At 37.2% G+C, this 22,151-nt stretch overlaps 1 protein-coding gene across 4 annotated transcripts in view; it reads left to right on the top strand.

Annotated features, from left to right (window-relative positions):
• Positions 1-20,006, top strand: part of ppp1r16a (protein phosphatase 1, regulatory subunit 16A) — a 55,777-nt gene extending 35,771 nt beyond the window's left edge. For all 4 annotated transcript variants that reach the window (XM_052102946.1, XM_052102945.1, XM_052102943.1 and 1 more), the window contains 4 exons: positions 6,692-6,767; positions 10,748-10,877; positions 13,892-14,054; positions 15,508-20,006. In XM_052102946.1, coding sequence (XP_051958906.1) covers positions 6,692-6,767; positions 10,748-10,877; positions 13,892-14,054; positions 15,508-16,011 — 873 coding nt within the window. In that variant the 3' untranslated portion in view covers positions 16,012-20,006. The remainder of the gene's footprint in view (positions 1-6,691; positions 6,768-10,747; positions 10,878-13,891; positions 14,055-15,507) is intronic.
• Positions 20,007-22,151: the final 2,145 nt, after the last annotated feature.

Genomic DNA, 22,151 nt, shown 5'->3' with positions numbered 1-22,151 from the left:
GTTCAAATGAAGATTGCGATGCATCGGAAAATCTATATTTTTACCCACCCCTAATATTTGTTCAGTTTCAAATAAAGAGGAAAATTATAGGCAAGGCAATTAATTGAGGACATTTCATACACAATGGCAATTCAAAGTGCTTTACATAAAAATTATAAAGAAAATTCAAGAAAAAAATACATTTTCAAACCAATTAAGAACAAGAAATAAGAATAAAAAGTAATAAAATAAATGTAAAGTAAAAATTGCATCACAGGGCTCTGTGAATCAGTGCATAGTTAAACATTTGCTTTCAGTCTGGACTTGTATGTAGCTTCTGTTGGAACACACATGACCTCTTCTGGAAGCTGGTTCCAGCTGCAGGTGGCATAATAGCTGTCTCACCATGTTTTGAGTGAACCCTTGGAATTTCTAACTGACTTTATCCTAATGATCGGAGAGTTCTGTTAGGTTTAAATACAACAAGCATATTTGCAATGTATTTAGGTCCTATTAAATCACTATTGAGTGAGTTATAAATGAGTAACAGTACTTTTAAAATCTTCTAAATGTAACTGGAAGCCAGTGTAAAGACATGAAGACTGGAGTAATTTGCTCAGATTTTTTGTTTTGGGTGAGAATTCTTGTCGCAACAGTCTGAGCTGCAGGTGTCTAATGGTCTTTGTGGGAAGGCTAGTGATGAATCTATTGCAGTAGTCCACCCTACTGGTGATGAATGCATGAACAAGTTTCTCTAAGTCTTGACTGGATGCAAATCATCTTATTCTCGCTATATTTTTAGATGATGGTAGGCTGATGTAGTTATTGGTTCGATGTGACTGAAACTAAGGTCTGACTCCAAAATGACACCAAGATTCCTTGATTTTGTTTTTGTCTTTAGACCCTTGGAGTCAAGGTATGTGTTGAACTTAGGAATTTCGCCTTTGTTGCTAAATACAATGACCTCTGTCTTGCTGTTATTTTACTGAAGGAAGTTTCGGCACATCCAACTGTTAATTTCATCCGTGCACTGGCACAGAGTGTCTATGGGGCTGTAATCATTTGGCGATAGGGCTAGGTAAATCTGGGTGTTGTCTGCATAGCTATGATACACAATTTGGTTCTTTATCATAATATGGCCTTGTGGGAGCATATACAGGTTGGAAAGGAGCGGTGTAAGTATTTAGCCTTGTGGGACTCCACGCGTCATAGTTGTCCACAGATTCATAGTTCCCTATGTTCACATAGTAACCACTCCCTACTAGATATGACCTGAACCAACTGAGGACCATCCCAGAGAGCCCTACCCAGTTTACCATTTTGTCTAGGAGAATGTGGTGGTCAACAGTTTCAGAGTCCGCACTGAAATCTAATATTACCAGCACTGATATCCGGCTGATGCACACTCTGTCATGGGGACACTTGTCCCTCGAGCACTCAGGCTTCATGCAGGTACATTATAATGTATTGGCTCGAGACTTATTGAATCATAATATATGTGTCACTTTGCATTTCTTATCGTGAATAAAGTTGGCAAAAAAGAGTTTGTTTTTTTGTCAGTTAAAGATGGATTGAAATGAACAAAGGTGAGAGAGGTGAAGTCTTTGCCCCATTATACACTGCAACAAAACATGTTTTTGATTTGTTTTCCTATATAAATATGTAAAACTAATTTAAAACAACTTAATTTTTTTTAGCAACTATACCGCAGAAGAAAAAATTATTATCTGAGAATGTTGAATATAATATAAAAAAATCCTTTAAAAAAGATGGATTCACATGAGAATCAGCATATAAGATATTTATACATGCTTTTATAGAATAGACCTTGAATATTTCCAAATATAGGCATTACAATATGTTTATTTAATATATATATATATATATATATATATATATATATATATATATATATATAACCATTTATATAAAACTTTTACTATATTCTGATAGATATCATTATCGTGGTAAAAAACTTATATCGTGATAAGATTGTGAACTTATTGCCCACCCCTAGTTTTAACTTAGCATTATTTCTGAGGTGAAAGAATGCTGTTCTGCAAACTTTGGAAATTAGATTTCCTCACACATTATTGTAGCCCAGTTTGTGCTGAATACAGTGGTATCAGACTTTAGCCATTAATGTTTTTTTAAGCAACTAAAAAAAGCACATGTCAAGGCATGTCAAAACTTCTCCAGGGCCCAAAACACCCTCAGACCCCAGATGGTTAAGTCAGTCAAAAGAAAGTAAGGTTTCATGATCTGAAATCAGTATGTTTCCAATTGAACAATTTAACATGCATGTAAAAGGTTCTTAGAAATAAAAAAGGAATCAATACAAGAATACCTACTATCTGGGGATGAAAAAAGTATAGTCTGCCAGATGGATTAAGTAACCTCAAAGAATCCACAAGGCCCAACAAGTCACATACTTATTTTAATTAAAAACAGGTCTAGATGCCCTTGAGCAAAATGGGTGTCTGCAATCTAGGGGTAGCATCCATAACAACATTCATATCCCCCCCACCCATATAATAGGATACTATACTATGAAGTTAGGGTCATCCCTATATAGGTGCATATGTGTTAGCAATTGCATGTTTATCTTTTAATGCAATTACTCCCCTACTTTGACTTGAGCCGGTACTGTAATAAACATGACCCACCTAATCCTTGCATATTTTCTGTGATTCTTGCGCAAAAAGGTGACTTTACTGCAGAAAAGATATATCACATTACTTAGACTTTAAACTAATAAGTACATTATGTCTTTGTACATTGTCTTTTGATAGGATTACCCAGACCTTTAACATTCCATGAGGTGAGGCGTAAATTACGATTATTTTGTACTGACCAGGGCTGCGTTTCCCAAAACCATTGCAAGTACATCGTAGAAGCCATTAGTTTCAATGGTCTCGACGATCTACTTAAGCTTATGATGCCTTTGGGAAATGCTGCCCTGGCCAGATACTGTAGATTTTTACCATTTATCACCAATCCTGTCCATCAACACTGACGTTTTGGGCCATGTCACCACCTCACAGAGCCTTTTTTGTTTTAATCTACTATTGCACCATTTTCTGCCTGCAAGTTATTTTTGTTTGGTCCACTAAACTAATACATGCATACACCGATCAGCCACAACATTAAAACCACCTGCCTTATATTGTGTAGGTCACACTTGTGCTGCCAAAACAGAACCGGATGTTTTTAGTTTTTGGCATCATTCTGAGTAAATTCTAGAGTGTTGTGCGTGAAAATCCCAGAGATCAGCAGTAACAGAAATACTCAAACAGCCCATCTGGCACCAACAAACTTGCCACGGTCCAAATCACTGAGATCACATTTTTTTCTCCATTCTAATGGTTGATATGTACATTAACTGAAGCCCATCTCCCCACAACACTCCCAAAATGAGGGTGCCCCAGCCGTCTTCCACCCCCTAAGAATAATTTGTCTGCCAACCACAACTCCGGCTAGGACCCATCTTTTTAAGTGCCTATCCCCAAAATTAATGACCGCCCCATCACCTGAGATGAAGAGTCTGGGGCAAGTTGAAAATTGTGTGTCCAGTATGTCTACCAAAATTATTTTTAAAAGGGTGACTTGGTGGCATAGTGGCTCGCCTCAATCCGGGTGTCAGAGGACAAATCTCAGTTGCCTCCGCGTCTGAGACCATTAACCTGCGCATCTTATCACGTGGCTTGTTGAGCACATTACCGCGGTGACATGGTGTGTGTGGAGGCTTTATGCCCTCCACTGCGGCATCCACGCACAACTCGCCACGCACCCCACTGAGAGCGAACCATATTATTGCAACCAAAAGAATGTTACCCCATGTGACTCTACCCTCCCTAGCAACCGGGCCAATTTGGTTGCTTGGGAGACCTGGCTGGAGTCACACAGCATGCCCTGGATTTGAAATTGCAAACTCCAGGGGTAGTAGCCAGCGTCTTTACTCGCTGAGCTACCCAGGCCTCCACGGGGTGTGACTTAACTTCTCCGGTTAGTTTAAGGCTTTTCGGTGGCAAAATAGATGCAAGAACTTTGTTCAGTACCAAACCAGGAAGAGGCTCTCTCAGGAGGAAGTGACCAATGAGCCAAATGTCTAACACCGAATGCATAATAATAAAACAAAATCTTGGGTAGGCCTAGCCCACCTTGTCAACCGGCCTATGTAACTTATTCAAATATAATCTGGGACATTTACCATTCTAAATGAAGGACTTCGCTATGCTATGCTTGAAATAAGAGAGGGGGACGTATACAGGGAGAGATTGTAGCAGGCAGTTGAATTTTGGAATACATTTAATTTTAATAACGGTAACCTTCCCAATCATCAATAAATATAATGAAGCCCACCTGCCCACATCGCTCAATTTTTTTTATTAATGGGTTAATTTCTTAATTTCTACCAATTCAAATGCCTTTTCAGCATCAAGTGAGAATGCAGCCACTGGAGTCTGCTCATTCGCCACTGACCACATGATATTAATCAAACGTCTGATGTTTAGGTAGTTCTAATGGTTCAACAAAGTTTCTAATAGCTTCATCGGTGGACGAAGATGTGGAACTATAAAGATCAAGATAGAATACTTTAAAAGCATTATTAATATCAATGGCTGAGTTATTTCACCACTAGCAGATTTCACTGAGGGAATGGTAGAAAACTCTTTATATATCTAGCCAAAAGTTTCCATGCTTTGTCATCTGATTCAAAGTATGACTGTTTTGCCCTGATTAGCCAAAACTCCACCTTCTGCAACAAAATAATATTATATCTGTATTTCTGTCAGCATTTAGTCCATCAGATGACATTTGGCACTGCAGCTCTGCTTTTGCATTTGTAATATTCCCTTCCAACTCCATGAGTTCTCGTGCTTTGGAATTTTAGATGAATGAGGCATAATGTATGATCCGACCCCTAAGAACCACCTTAAGTGCCTCCCAAGCCATGCCCACAGAGGATAATGAGGGACCAGTTGGTCTCTATATAAAAATTGATTTAAGCCTTTAACATTTCTTGTCAATCAGGATTTTGCAAAAGGGATACATTAAAGCACCAACTAAATGATTTCATTTTCTCCGTATATGGCAACACCTCTAAATTCACAAGGGTGTGATCTCAACTAAGTTGATTTCCAATTGAGCAATCAACAACAGATGAAATTAAGGATTTAGGAATCAAGAAAAAATCTATTCTAGAATAAATGTTATGGACTGATGGGAAAAAAAATGTATAGTCCCTCCCAGATGGGATTACAAGACTCCAAATATCTGTTAGACCAAGATTTTTACACATCATGTGAAGCGTCAGTGTTGCTCTAGGGGGCTTACACTCTTTTGCTTCACTATGATCAAGGACTGAGACCATCAACAGATTAAAGTCTCCTCCCAATATTATATCATGAGGGGTACCAGCACTTGCTTACGTCCCTTCAAGATCTATAAAAATATGCCCTGATCATCAGTGTTAGGTGCGTAAATATTAGCCAGAATCAACCTTTACCCCTGAATTTCTGCTAAAACAATAATGATTCTTCCTAATTTATCATTAATCTGTTTGAGACATTTGAATTGTAGATGCTTACTTATCAATGTAATGACTCCCCTGCTCTCACTTGAGCCAGCACTAAAGAAAACATGTCCACCCCACCCCAAAATGTTCTGCTGCCTGCAGGGGAAGATGCGTTTCTTGAAGAAACCCTATCAAATTTCTTAAGTTTAAGAAAATAAATAACCTTCCTTATTTTTATGAGGAGCCCCAACTCATTCACTTTCCATGTGGAGAGAGATAGTACACTCATATTAACATTTTGATATATCAGAAAAAATAGATTGTGTGTCAAACAGAAAATTATAAAGACCATATTCCAACATTAGTACAACAGTCAGCCTCCACAAAACTAGCTCCAGCCTCTAGTGGAACCAACTGTCTATCTATCTTGAATCAGTCACTAAATTGTAGCAAGGGTTGTCTTTTCTACAACATGATGCAATATTTGCATGGATCTAGAAATATCTAGTCATAGAGAGCACTTTCATTAAATTACCAATCATTTGTGCTGCAGCATTATTCAGCCATTTGAATAAAAAAATGTTGTCAAGGTGTACTCCAAATGCATCACTGAGTAGGAATGTTTTTAGCAATCCAAAGATATTTCTGTAAGATTGCAACTCATTTACTATTCTAAAGACTTTCTAATTGTTGCTGTTTTTTTATATTTTTTAAGAACTGTAAAAAAATTAATAAAAAAAAAACGTTAAATCTTGCGTTACACTGTCTTGGTAATCAAACATTCACTTTTGTTAAAAATTTATATTTTACAAGATTCATTGTATAGAGCATTTGTCATAAACTTGAGATGAGTTTAGTTGCTTTTAATTCATGTCTGTTAGCTTTGAGGTCATCTATATGATGGGGTACTTCTAAAAGTTGACCAAATGAACATTGACCAATATATACATATTTCAAATTTACAGTTTATTTTACATGGTTTTGTTGGCCTGTTAAGGCTATTTCAAACAAGGAATGAGCCCTTTAATATATCCCTCCCCAACTTCCAAATATGTCATGCACCTTTTAGTCATAAAGCCATTAGTGTATCTTCACATTGAAGACTTCGCTATGCTATGCTTGAAATAAGAGAGGGGGACATATACAGGGAGAGATTGTAGCAGGCAGTTAATGTTTTTGTTTGTGCTCTTGTAGATGCAGATGGTGGAAATGCTAGTGGCTCATGGTGCGAGTCTAAACGCAAAGTCTGAATTGGACGAAACGCCACTGGGTAAGACGCATCCCACATTTGAACATGAGTGTCATTATTTTTGCATTAAAAAAGTGCCTTTTTCTCATGCTCACTTGGCTAAGAGTGCATGAGAGAGAGAGAGGGTGGGGAGCCACGTAAAGATTGTCATATCGAAAGCTGATTTTTATTTTTATCTGTTAAAATGACGGACAGCATTTTGAATAATCCATCATTGTTTTAAAAAAAAATCAGTAAATGGTGTGGTGTAAATGAATTTTTAGTTAACGGAACCTCAGGATTGTGTTGTCATGTTACTGTGTTGTTGTGGTGTGTTATTGTGTTACTGTCTTGTATTGTTGTTTTATTGTGCTTTTATTTTGTTTTGTGTTGTTTTGTTATATTGTGTTATTGTTTTGTGCTGTTGTGTAATGTATGTCATTGTGTTATTGTGTCGCTCTGGGCCAATTGATGCCCTACGCAGAGTTCCAGGTGGAAGGGGGGGGGGGGGGGGCTGTGAGGGTCTGTGTGATATGAGCTTGAAGCGATTGTCTGTGTTCCGCAACTGCTTCGAGTCCTTGAATATCATATAATGAGCGAGTAAGGGCAGCCGGTGGACTTTCTGGTGCACCCCTGAGGTAAGATGGTGCCCCCCTAGGGAGTTGATGCCCTACGCAGACTGCAAAGTATGCATGTAGGGAGCGGCGGTACTGATGTCACTGAATTGTGTTGTTGTATTCAGGTTGGGCTGTAACACCATTACGTATTCAGAATACGTTGAAGTTACTGTATTCAGCCCTTTTTACTTTTTCAAGCTCCTGTATTCAGATTAGTTATTTTTTTTACAGTTTTAAAGTTATTTTGTTTAAAAAAAGATAAGAAAAAGTCATTTAAAGAATTTTGATTTATCAAGTTGTTCCAAAGATATAAAGCCAAGCTTTCACTACTTGATTTGCAGTCGCCATCCTGCGTCCTGTTTTTCGTCTTGCTGTTTTGAACACTACAGGACTGTAGTGTATAAACTACATGACCATTCATCCCCAACATGTGTACACTGATATTAAAATGTACAAGTGAAACACATCACCATAACACCTGGTCATCTCTTTTGACCACCTGTCTTCAGATTTCAAGGAGAGAGTCTCTGATTTCATGAGGACATGCATCAATTATTACGTCTGTGTTTTAATAAATGATAATAATGAGCAAAAAAGTAAAAGACTAGAAACCGAAAGAAAAGGGCTAAAAACAAGTGAACCGTTTCTCTTAATTTTTTTACAAACATGACGTTTAGAGCAGAATAGAGTTATCTTAGTGCAGAAGACTATCTGTAATTTTCCGAGTGGTTCATTGTCGGTCTCTCGCTCATCAGGACAGTACACACAACTGGTGTGTACTGATGTCTAAATATCAAGCTGTTTTTAAAACTGTCGCAGCGTCTAGGACCCGTCTCTGCATGTCACAGGAGTGCGTGCAGAAGATTATAATTATTTTTTTTTCAATGTTTCGTCATCGGAATCCAGAACACTTTAAACAACAGTACAACCCAATGAAGAAGCTATCCCTCACAGCCTTGTTGTCATTCCTGTCAAAAATGAAAGATGGCGCTACTGTGAACAATGTCCATTATCCTGTAGGACATTCTAAGGACAATATTTTGATGTTCAAATCAAAAAAACTTTCTCCATCCCAGCTTAATATGAAGAGATAACTGCAAGTAAACCATTTGTAAGTTGATTTTCCCAAAATGTGCAAAGACTATGACTCTGTTTCCCTTCAAAACATTGCTCTGTGTGGCCTGACAAGCTGGACACAGAAACAATGGTTCAATCCATAGCATGAATTGGGGCGGGACTAATGGAAGAGTCTAGTTTTGCCTAGTTCCTGATAGAACACCTTTGACAAGAAAGAAAGAAATTGCAAAAATGCTACCAGAAATACTCAACTGCATGGTGATCTTTAAACAGACAATTTCATCAACCTTATAGACTATTTTAAAATTATATTCATTGTTAGGGAAGTGACATGTTACGATTAGTTGTCAAACTCATTCAAATGAACTGCTGGAGGTGCTTTATTCATAGGGACTTGAAGCTGTAATGTTAACATTATTATCATAAAATGTCAATATTAAAACTTGGACCACATCGTTCAGTTCAGTGTCTGGATGCTCCCTAATTGCCTGGAACTAACAATAATTAAATTGTTTAGACTTCCGAAAAATCCCACAAATATACAAATTGACCATAGCAGCAAAGCGAGAAGGCTGGTACGTGCAGTACTAACAACTGTAGGATATGTAGAACACATTTTTATCTCTGGTAGGTGAATTACATTTTTCCCAGCTAATTGTATGTTTTTATAGGTAGAGTCTAGCTGGCAAGCTAAGTCAGAGTATTTCTTTACAGGCTCTAAAAGTGATCTTATAGATCGCTCCCAATATAATGACATGCTCAAGTCATGTGCTTGCAGTATTAAAATTTATTGAATATAATGAGAGCGATCAAATATTCCTGACCTTTCCACTGAGGAAATTATTGTAAGCAATCCAAACTATTATATTCTTTAATTGTTGTAGACTCAAAAGGTATGCGCTAGTCATTTTGCTTTGACAGTTCTGGGTTATAAAAATACCAGAAATACTTCTGGACCAGACATGCGCAGTAGCATTGTAATTCCTTTTTTTTTTTTTTGCATATGTCGGTGAAATGGTCTAAAAACACCTGTTTTCTTTCTTTCACCATGTCTCAAGAGTTCTATCTGACCTGTTTGCTCTGACTTGTGAATCAGTCAAGTTTCATTATATAAGTAGGCTTATGTACCTATAATACTAATAATAATAATAATAATAATAATAATAATACTATTATATTAATAATACATACATAATATTCATAATCTCATCTTTTGTCAATCTTCTATTTTCTATCTTCTATTATCTATTTCCAATAAACATAAAAACTGATTTAGCAGCAAGGTCTTCTCTCAAAGCATTTCAGTTAGTAACTGAATTTGCATTTTGGCAATTTTAAAGTAGTGAGTTTTAAAGGGATAGTTCACCCAAAATGAAATTCCATCACTTATTTTCAAGTTTCGCATTTATTTTCACTTTCATTGTATGGGACTAATGCTGCCTTCGTATGCTATCGTAATTATCCTACTTCTTAAGTTGTAATTACGAGCACGTCACGTTCAAGTGCTTTGTTGTCAGAAAGATAAGGAAAAATGGAGGACGGCAGGCTAATTCTTGCATATTTCTTGTACAAATCTTATTTTGACAATGTAATGCATGATATTCAGCTTGCTTTGCTGATGATAATGGAATTTTGGTCAAATAAATGTTTTTTTTTTTCCTCTTAAAAAATTTACAATGTGCATCAAATGGTTACTGATATATAAAAATGTGTATGACCGAAATGGCAAGCGATTAGGTATCTTCATTATGAAAAATTTATAAAAATATAATTTACTACAGAAACTTTACTGTACTCTGCCATGTTGAATCTTTATGTCTCCTTGGAAACTCAGGAATTCAAATTATATCAGTTTCCCAGTCATAATTATGACTTAAGGGGCCGTTCATGTGCAACTTATAAATAGGAAACTTGTATTTACAATAATTCCCTTAGCATGTGAAGGCAGCATAACAATCTATCTTATCTCCTTTTGTGTTCCACAGACTAGAGAAATTAATATGGGCTTGGAACAACATGAGGTTGAGTAATGATGCTAGAATTGTCATTTTTGTGTGAACTATCCTTTTAACTACCTGTTTAAGTTTTTGTTGAAAATATGAGTCATCTAGCTTCAGAATTGAATTTCAAGCCCTGTTCATCAAAGTTCAACTGGTACGCCAAATCCGTGTGTTCAAATCCACCGCATCCACAGGATTTATTCTTTCTCATTTTGCTATTTTGGTCATGTTCTCTTCACATGTGCTTAGACCCTGATGATTGCTGCTTGTGGCTTTATTTGCGTTAAATGGATTGGTGTCATTGTGTTATTTTGTTGTTGTGTTGCAGATGTTTGTGCTGATGAGGAGGTCCGAGCTAAAATGATTGAGCTAAAACACAAACATGATGCCATCATGAAGGGTCAGGACAAACACAAGAACACACTGCAGAGACTAGTGTCCAGCACAGGCAGCAGAGGGTAAGAGGCCTTTATTTTGATTGAGATTATTACAGTTATTAATTTAGATTTTTTTCTCCCCTTTTTCTCCCAATTAGGTATGTCCAATTCCCACTTTGCTCTAAATCCTCATGGTGACATAGTGATTCGCCTCAATCTGGGTGGCGGAGGATGCATCTCAGCTGCCTCCGTATTAACCCGAGACCGTCAACCCACGTGGCTCGTTGAGCGCATTACCATGGTGATATAGCTCGTGTGGAGGCTCACGCCAGTGGCACACTCCCATTGCCTTATAAACCAGCTAAATAAGTATTAATCAGAAAGCTGAGGCTGCAGTGGGCACATGCTCACCAAAACTGGTCAGTTAAAGACTGATCAAACATAGCCAGGTCTAATGAATTTCGATGGTGGGCCCATTGAATCCTCAGGTTTCTGTTCTATTCTGAACAGAAGATGCTGAGATGCTATTCTTTTCACCGCAGTTTTACAGATCGAACCAGTCTGGCCGTTCTCTGTTGACTTCTCTCATATACAAGGCATTCCCATCCGAAGAACTGCCGTTTTTGTTTTTGGCACCGTTCTGAGTTAATTCTTGAGACTGTTGTGCGTGAAAATCCCAGGAGATTAGCAGTTACAGATATACTCAAAGCAGCCCATCAGGCACCAACAATCATCCATGCGATTATCTATTCAGCCAATCGTGTGGCAGCACTGCATAAAATCATGCAGATATGGTTCAAATGCTTCAGTTAATGTTCACATCAACCATCAGAATGGGAAAAAAACTTTCTAAGGATGGAAATGCCTTGTTGATGAGAGAGGTCAACAGAGAATGGATTGGATTGTACTGGTTAGAACTTACAAAGTCTACGGTAACAATGATAACTGCTCTGTACAATTGTGGTGAGAAGTATACATCTCAGAATGTATGTCCTCTTAGATCGAAGTCTTCTGACATCTTTGTTCAAATTTGCTTACATTTGTTTACGGCATTCGGTCTGTAAAAGCATTCCTTCTACTCCGCTGTAAACAGCGCTGCTCTTCTGGTGTGTTGCCCATGCGTCACTTCTCAAGTGGACATGCCAATGCCAATACGCCACATGAGAGACTGCATGACCTCAGCCCTCTCATGGAAGTGCATACCGCTGCTTAATGGAAGTGATTATTTATTGTTAAAAAGTACTTAAATATTTAAATTGTTACGCATCTGTACTGTGTGACTATACAGAAAATAATCTGATTTCTGGATTACTACATTGCATTTGTTCAGGGATAACAGAGTTAAATAATAAGATGTTTAACTAATGAGTATGTTTTCTGTTGAGTTCAGCATGTGCTGCTGTAGGCTTCGGGATGGGACGCAGCATCGCATGTTATTACGATTCTGCACATTGCAGAACTTTTGTCAGTTAGTCAATTCATTTGAATAAACTAAAATTTAGATTTATCTCCGTGAAATCCTACATGGATTAAGACTGTTTGCTCTGTCTTTACCTGGGACATGTCCCACTTTTCACCTTTTGATTGGCAGCCACTTGCATGTCGTCAAACAGGAGAAACTATGCAAAGATATTTCATGTAATTTTAAGTTGTTTTTGATTTTGTATATTACTGTATTTTAATGCATTAATTTATTAAATGCATATGCATTGTTTAATAACAAGTGAAATTATCATAATATAAATAACTTTTCCGTCTACATTTGACACCCCTTCTCTAAAGGTTTTGAAGGGGCTGACCGCATGCCACTGATAGTTTGACATCAATTATATTTTTTGTCCTAGATGACTTAATAAAATTATCAACGTTTGATTGTTTGGGGAACGTTTGAATGTTTGTCTCTTTGTGATATCTATGAGTCACAGTCTCTGTGTTAAATTTTATATGACCTGTGTGATGTTTCAAGGCAGCAAGCAGATGGTTGGTTGAGCCAGTCTGTCTGCTTCCTGACCTGGCCTCTGGTGAGTCAAATACTCACACTATTAAAGCAATAGTTTACCCAAAAATGATAAATATCTAATTTACTCATCCTCATGCCATCTCCAACTCGTATTACTTTCTTCTGCAGAACACAAAAAATATATTTTGATGGAGATGATATCCATACAGAGCGAGTCAATGGAAAGTCTTTCAAGCTCTAAAAAGGACATAAAGGCAGTATAAAGCTAATCCGAATGATTTAAGCGGTGTAATCCATGTCTTAAGTGGTCTGATTGGTTTTGTGTGAGTACAGACCAAAATGTAACTACCTCTTCACTATAAATCTTGCCATCTGCAAACTCTTGATTCAAAGCCTCGATTACATTTCCTTGCACTTGATGCATGCACGAAGCATGTGTGCAGCGCTCTGCGCATGTGTGTTAAGCACTCTGCGCATGTGGGCCAAGCGCTCTGCGCATGTGGGCCAAGCTCTAGTATATACCTCATCACTATTATATCTAGTATATACCTCATCACTATTATATCTAGTATATACCTCATCACCATGATAAGCAGGGAAAAGACTGGAGGATATTAATGTCTGACATCAGATTTGCAAATTCACACACATCTTTAATGTTATAATTAGTGATCTCTGACTGGCAAAGCCATACTGGCAAATTAGTGTCAAAGTGTATAAAGCCTATGTTTAGCATTAGCCAGCACTTTTATATTTGCTCTGATGTCAGGCATTCTGGCTCCTAAGTACACATATTTTCACATCCCTTATATCCAGAGCACTTAGAGGGTGACGAGTGTTGTCACCCTCGGCATGCTACAGTGGCTCTACTGCCAGAACCGAAGAGAGTGTATGGCTTGCTGTGCTAGCCGCATCCAAATCAGTATCGGCTTTTCTTTCTCACTATCTCCACTACTGTTCGAATGCACCTTGTGTGGGCACAAATGCTGTGTCACTATCTAGTCCTGAAAGTCCCCCAATGTTCTCAACAACATTTCCCCAGGGGAAATGCTACATCTCAAATAATATAAAACTAGTTGTGTAGCCCTAGTGGCAATATGTAACACTGTGTGCAATTTTGTTCTTGTGTGTGTAGTAAAGTTGTGCGGCGCACCAGCGTGAATGAGCGCAGCAGTCTGTACCGCAGAGAACATCAGAAAGAGGCCATAGTGTGGCAGGAGCGAGGACGACAGACAGATGTGCTGGATGATGATGAAGATGGACAGACGGATGCTGAACTCAACCTGCATGCTGCACTGGTGAGAATGTCTTCATTCACTGCTTAAAACCTGACAGAAATATCAGTAATACAGATTCCAAAAATCTCTGTAAATGGGCTTCCACATAACTGGGACACACAATGCCAGCATCAATTGCCACTTTGACCTCCAAATGTAATGCACTGAACATCTTGTTTTGACTTTAGCACCACCAATGTATTCATATGTCATCTGAATATTCCGGTAATAATTAGCTGCCACTTCACAAGGTCAGCTGCAACGGGTGATTGGTTGAAATTGTTTGAAATTGTTTGAAATTTGAGCACCAGAGGTAACTCTTGAGCAAAAACCTATTGGTCAGTGGTGACATGAGTCATGTGGACATCACTTAATGTCTTCCCTTTTGTCCACTTATAATGATAGTAAAGTATTTTGTGCCATAAACTGTCATAATTAATTTTTCATGACGTTTTCCACCCTCCCTTTGGCTGCTGTGTCTTTGAGAAAAGGCCTTTCACATGTGACACATGTAATCACACTGATTACTGTGTTTATATGTGGTGGTCAGATAGTTTAAATGAATGGTCTTTTTGGACTGGGTGGAAGTTTTAAGTTCTAAATTTTCTTGGTAAAAAGCTATTTAATTCCTCATGATATAACCTGTTTAAATCTGTTAGAGTAGAGATGCTGTAGGTAATTTCTATGCTACTTCTGTTGCCAAACATAATTAAAAAAATTATGACTTTCCAAACATACAGAAGCCCACATAAGAAATGCATTATTATTTTTACATCTAGATCACAAGAAAACAAAACCTAACAGAACTTATTAAAAAGAGTGACTAAAAGTCCAATTTTATGACCAATTTAAAATCTAACTGCAGACAAGTAGGAAAACTTCATTTGCATTGAAATGGAGTTTCATCAGATTTCATTTGGTGACAAGATGGTTAATTACATATTGAATTCATATCTTCCTGCACAGATATTCAGGATGTTTCTGTTGCGTTGTGCATCACACAAAAACAAACACTGCAACCCATTAGTGCTTGACCGTTATGAACTTTTTGTTGAGACATACTATTTGTTTGAGACACTGATGAAGCAGTCGTGCTTTACAGTGTTTGGAAATGCCTCAACAGGTGGCGTTGACTCTGTTGATTTCAAACCCGGAAGACTAACATTATCCAAAAATCCTAAACTAACTATTTTTCTCCTAAAATAAAAAAATCATCTTCCATATTCCATGGAGAACCAACCTAAAAATGTATTCCTTCTAGTTGTCTATATTAATCTGGGTTACGAGAAACTATTTTAACATCCAAAAAAAGACACATTTCAGCTTTTTTTTTTAAATAAGATAATGATAATGATTGGTATTTGTTGATTCAGTGGCCCCTACTGAAATCATGATGTGCTTGTGTGTTATATACACAGCAGTGAGCTCAAAATGAAAGTTGAGGTTTCTCAAACTCTTTCTTCCTTTGATTTAGGTGTTGAGCTCTAATGCCCCCCCCATTCCTCCATCAGAGGATAGTGTGGTGGAGATGGTGGCTCAGGATGCTGCATTAGGGAATGGCAGCACAGCGGCATTGTCTTTTCTTCCAGGAGAGCCCCAGGGAGGAGGGCGCATGGATAAGAGGGCCTCATACCAGCTCGCTGCGGCCTCTGGTAACTCCTGTGGAGATAACATGAGCCGAGAGAGATCTCATCATACACTAGCCGATCTCAAACGACAGAGAGCGGCAGCTAAACTGCAGAAGCACCCAGCGCCTCCTATACCTCTGACCGCAGAGCCTCGGAACGAGCTTTTGGGCGAAGAGCCCATCACAGTAGGGCTCCAGGACCCGCTAGAGGCTCCTTCATCAGTACAGCAGGATGTGACCCCTAGTGCAGTGTACTTCACTCCAGCTAGTGGAGATCCACCCCTGCTGAAGTTAAGAGCACCAGAAGAAGACACGAGCAACACGAAAGAGCCCTGCTGTGGACTCATGTAGAAGCAGTCAATGAACCCACATCATCAGAAGACAATTCGTTCTGATATGAACTCTCTACGCAAACACACAATACATGGAAGTGAGTATAGAGTGGTCCCTTAAGTATTTGGACATATAAGTCACACTTTAAAAATGTCTGAATGTCATTCGATAAAAAAATGTCAAAGCAAGAAATATTAACAAGCACCTTTCCAGCAAAAAAAAAAATTACAAAAAGAAGTTTATTTGGTTTGAAATGATAAAAGAATAGATTTAGTGTTGAAAATGAAGCCACTTTGTGGTTGTCAAACGTTAGTTGAACACGTCCAGAGTTAATGTGCAGAACTTCACCTCTGGTTACTCTGCTAGGGCACCTATGTGAACTTGAGGGGAACTGACTCCATACATTATCTTGACACTAGCTGTGTAAAAGTCATAGCAAATATGGCTCCAAAAAGTAATGTTAATTCTGAGAAAAGCTTGTTTCATCATTCAGCTTGTTGTAAAGGCATAGTTTACCCAAAAAAATGGAGATTATCTAATTTACTCACCATCATGACATCCCAGATGTGTATGACTTTCTTCTGCAGAACACTAATATTTATAAGAATATCTCAGCTCTCTAGATCCTTACAATGCAAGTGATCAGACTTTGTAACTCCAAAAATCACATAAGGAAACATAAAAGTAATCCATTTGACTCCATTGGTTAAATCCATATCTTTAGAAACTATATGATAGGTGTGGGTGAGAAACAGATAATAAATGTTGTCCTTTTTGTACTCTAAATCATCGCTTTCACTTTCACTTTCAGATGTGAAAGTGATACTAAACAGGCATCACATGTGGCTTTCAGGTGTAAAGGTGAAAGTGGTGATTTAGAATAAAAAAGGACAAAAAATCTGTTTCTCACCCACACTTATCATATAGTTTCTAGAGATATGGATATAACCATTGGAATCATATGGATAACTTTTGTTTCCGTTCTGTGATTTTTGGAGTTACAAAGTTCTGAACACCATTCACTTGCATTTTATGGACATACAGAGCTTAAATATTCTTCTAAAAATCTTCATTTATGTTCTGCTGAAGAAAGTCATACACCTCTGGGATGGCATTAAGGTGAGTAAATGAAAATGTTCATTTTTGGGTAAACTATTCCTTTAAGCATAAATCACACTTGCTTTGATAGTTTGTTATCTAATGCAGACTTTCAGAAATTTGTATTTGTTACGTAAGGGTCTAAAAATACTACAAATACTTTTTGGGGTTCTCTGAACATATCCATGTCAAACTTTCACTAATCACAAATGATTGCACATGAAATCAAACTTTACTGATTTTAACACTAATATATTGAATATCAATACATTCACTGGAAACCATATTACTCGTATGTAGAGATGGTGGACATTTAAACTGCATCCTGACGGATGATCACAAATAAAGATGTCAGAAAAAATGGTGGCCACTTTTGAAATACCTCTAGATTTTTTTTTTTTTTTTCATTCTGTGGATTAGTTGCATTACTGGTAATATTTTGCACCATTTAAATGATTTCTTTCATTTCATTTAGTTGTTGTGGTCAGGCAGGTTTCAAAGCATATATTCTGGTGAATATGAAAACAGTGAAACATTGCACTTTACAAAACCAAACACTCTTTTGTCTAGTAGCACCAGGGAGCAGGGTGAATAGTGTGTTTCATGCACAAACAGTGTTTAATGCAAGCATAATAACTTTGGCTTAAGCAAGACAAATATATGTCAATTTATATTAATTATAATTACACATAATTGTAATGTGTAGAATATATATATATATATAAACATAGATTATTTATTATTTATAATTATTTAAAGTTCTGAAGGTTGAGTAGAATTGTTTTTGAGCCTCTACTTTGGCCTCCTAAAATGCCCAAAACTGTTATTCAGAATTTTAACAGATTTATAATAATATAATACAATTTCAGTCATATCAAAGTTCACAGTGGCTTTCCATATGTATATTAATTACATCACATTACAACTCAACCAGACACATGATATTTTATCATTAGAAAATTATACAAGACGGTAAACATACTGTGCCTTATTTTCATACTAGGTTGAAGGGCTGATGCTTAAAAACTTTGCATAGATGTTGTCTTAAATAATTAGCAGAAAATGCTAAAGAACCTCAACCATCACACTGGAAGACCAGCACACCCTGACATTTAAAAAAAACAACAAAAAAGCTTTTGTATATTCTAGGATTTAGTGTATGAACATTCTGGGGTGTCTGGGAAAGGGTCTGTAATGCACATGTCTCTTGTCAATCATTTCATACTGATTTTGTCTTCTAAAACCCTCATACATTTGCACATATGGCTCTGTCCTCCATGATAAAATGAATGCTTATTGCTTGTGGAGTTAAACTATTTTTGATTTATCTGAAATAAATGTAAATAAATCATTTCAAATTAAATAATATTGAAGATCGTGAATCATGTTTACCTGATCTGGTCACTACAAGTGCTCTTGTTCTTTGTGTGATTAAATGATGTATCTGCTCAGGATGAAAGTTCAAAATGATTAATCGATTATCTTTTTTTTGATTAACCTGGTTTCATAGAATCACGTTTTTGCAAAATGAGTTTTACGTGCCTTGTTCTATACATATCGCTGCAGTTTTCTGGTGAAATAAACACTCAAATCTCGAGTAAAACGGAAGATTAACACAACACATGATTTCAAAAACCAGACATTGAGACGCTTGCATTACCTAAATTATGTTTTCAAGTATGACTAATGAAGCGTTAGACATTGAACACGTAAGTACGAGTACAGCCCCGTGAGTGTCATAGAAGTGCCACGAAATGATGTGGTTTCTTCAGCAACTGCATATTTAATCAAACATTTGCTTTTATGACACTATCGGTTAGGTTTAGATGTAGGATTTATGGTTGGGATGTTGGTTTTGTTTATTTAAATAAAAACAGATGAGGATTTTCAGTTTAATGCTCTATCATATTTGCTTTTTATTACACTACTGGATGGCTTCGGTTAAAAGTTTAGAAGTTTGGTTTTGATCATTTAAAAAACTGCATGTTAAAAACGTCATCTTTTTGGGAGAACTTGTTCTTACGCCACAAAATTTCATTTTGCAATAATGTTGCTATGGGCATTTCATTTTCATGAAATCAGGTTGACTAGGGTAGATATCTTGTGCAGTATTCACTTTAAATCGCTGATTTAAACATGATGAATTGTTATAAGAGAGCAGCTTTTTTAATTCAGTTTAAAGCTGGTCCAGTTTTACTATTTCTAATGCAATGTGGCTTGGTAAATATGAATGCTTCACTAAAAAACAGTAATGAAAACTGTACATTGACCATGTCTGATAACTTTTGTCTCTATTTCATATTAACAATTATTCACAGAATTCATCAGTAGGCATTCATCCTATCTTGTACCATTCTTTTTTTTTTTTTTTTTTTTTAAACTTTGTAAACTGTTTGTGTGTGTATGTTTTAGACAGGAATTCAGTTTGGTGATTTGTTTTGACTCAATGAAAAGAAAATGCTAAATTACATTACATCTAGTGAAATGTCTGAGATCATAAGAGCTATAATTATTATGTTAAGTATTTCACATTCATAAAATACCTAAAATATTATCATGAATTATCTATTGGCAAATGTCTATTTTACAAAACGTTATAGTTATGAACTTGATATTCTAGGATGTGGTACTGATGTATCATTTTTGTTTGTTTTTTGTAAATTTGATAGTCTACAGATGGCACTAGGAAAACTGAGATAAATATTTTCCTCCATAGTTTCAATTTATATGCAGAAGTCAATATATTGTGTAAATTGATATCCCCTCATTCAGGGATATTTTAGTTTGGTAGTTTAGTGGGATACGTTGGATTGTTATCTTATCTCAATCTTGAGAAACATTTCAACTTGACATCTGGCGTTTACTGCTGGACAGCACTTTTGACATTGTGAAATACCTTCAACATAAAATTTGAAATACCCAAATATTCTATCTCTTTTTTTTTAACACTCATTTTCATCTTGTGCTTCTTGTCCAACTCAGTTACTTCCCCTTATGTTGAAATTGAGAGCTGATATTTGTAAATATACTCATAAAAGAGAAACTTCTCTAAGAAATGCTCTTAACAATAGTCTTTAGCTTTGACTGAAGTGTTAAATATTTCTTAGAAAAAGAAGTATTTGTGTATGAGTAAAGAAGCTAAAAGTAACTTTCAGCGAAGTCATAGTCTAATATGGACCAGTCAGCGCTATATTGCGAAAAAAGTTTACGCTTAAAAGGTTAAAGTCTCTGCATACATAAGTCAGGCATACGAGACTGGGGCGTTGAGAAATCGTGACTTGTCAACGTCGCGCATCTCGACCATGTTCAGCCAGAGGTGACTTTCATGGCTCTGAGAGCGAAGTTGGTGGCAGAGCGCAGTTCCTGCAGCATGTCGGGGTCGGGACTACCCAGGAGCAGATCTTTAAGTACCTTGGCTTGATGGACCTGCAGGGGGCTGTGGGGAGGACGGAGGGTTCCAGTCCAAGCCCACGCCCAAGGCAGCCTGGGCAAGCATGTCGGCCATCTGCGCGTCCGCCTCAGACTGGGCGATGCAGCGGCGATGTCATCATCCAAGTCCAGGCGCTCAAGGGAGAATCCCGGTTGTCTGTGAGGAGAGAAACCGATCGCATCAAGGAACAGCACAGGGGCGAATGGCACCTTGGAAAAAGACGCGTCCTGAAAAGGACATTCTACGCCACTGTGTATTGCTCTTTTGTGAGTGCAAAACCAACAGCAATGCTTCTCGTTGACAGAGGTGAGTGAAACAGTGGTGAACTTCAGCTTGCTGTTGAACAACAGTTCGGCTCCGAAGAAAATTTCTGACTGGCACTCCCTGCCCCGCTTCCCTTTATACCCGTATGTCCAGGAATGGGCATGCAAATTCTGCCTGCCAACTTGACATTGGCCTTTTCTCAGGTTCAGAGTTATGTTTGGCATCCCAGGAAGACCCCTTGTGTCACTTCATTCGACACAACGTCGAGTGAGTGACAGAAGGGGAAATATTTTTTCTAGTACTGTCTGCCACCTTGTGGAATAAAATTATACTTCAGGTAGAGTGAACAGAACCAGAAATACATGTTTACAAAGTTAGGACAAAAAACAAAACAAAATCTGTTTTATTTTAAGACTATAAAACATGCAATATTATTTATGAATAATATTTTTTTGTATTTGGGCAGTTCTCTGAAAAATGAGACCAATTTTTTGCAAGTAGTCCACATACAGTATGTGTGAATGGTGAGCTTTTAAATTTGAGTGTGAAAAATGTGTTTCACTAAAGTGATATCTACCCAATGGTCACCATCAACCACTGAATTTTTACATTACCATAACAAAAGAACAACTGCATATTACAGAAAGACAAATTAAATCACTAATTTAAGTGATAATAAACCAAACTCTTTGTTGTAATCCCATTTACTCATCCCTCTGGGGTCGACGGACGCGCCGGCACGTCCTGCTGGATATTTTCGTCATTACAGCAGAAACAACTTAAAATACTCAATTTTTGGGTATACAGATAAGTGTAAGACATCATTAGAGACTATAAAGGGTCTAATTTTATTTGTGTACACTCACAATAACAACAAAATCTTGTGCTTTTGTAAAATAAAGAAAATAAAAAGGGTTAGCTTTCAGCAGTCTCTGTTCACGAGCATATTTCAGAAACAGGTCACTAAAATTAACTGAAACTCTGTGAATACTTTTCACACAAACATGTGTCTAAAGAAAGCTTAAAATGTCTTTTAAATAAAACAATTCAAATTTAAAACAAATATTATCATGCAATGCAATCTGTTTGAAACAAAGCGATGTACAGTTTTTACCGGTCCATCTCATTATCTGTAATGTGATCCCACCAGCAGAGCGCGCCATTAATACGCTAATGTGCTGAGACGATCAACACAAATGTACACGCCCCCGGACTGTGAGGTTGTAAACACTTTTCATTCATTTTTCTGCGCGTTTGCAAAGATACACAGACGAGAAAGCTCCAGGATATTATGGAAGATTTAACATTTTCCTCAGAAGAAGAGTGGGACTCCAATGAACGTTTGTATTTTGAAGAGAGACTTGAT

This window comes from Xyrauchen texanus, chromosome 33 (assembly GCF_025860055.1).
Source record: "Xyrauchen texanus isolate HMW12.3.18 chromosome 33, RBS_HiC_50CHRs, whole genome shotgun sequence".
NCBI lineage: Eukaryota > Metazoa > Chordata > Actinopteri > Cypriniformes > Catostomidae > Xyrauchen > Xyrauchen texanus.
Note: the sequence above shows the minus strand (reverse complement) of the source record. Positions and strands in the feature narration are given on the sequence as shown.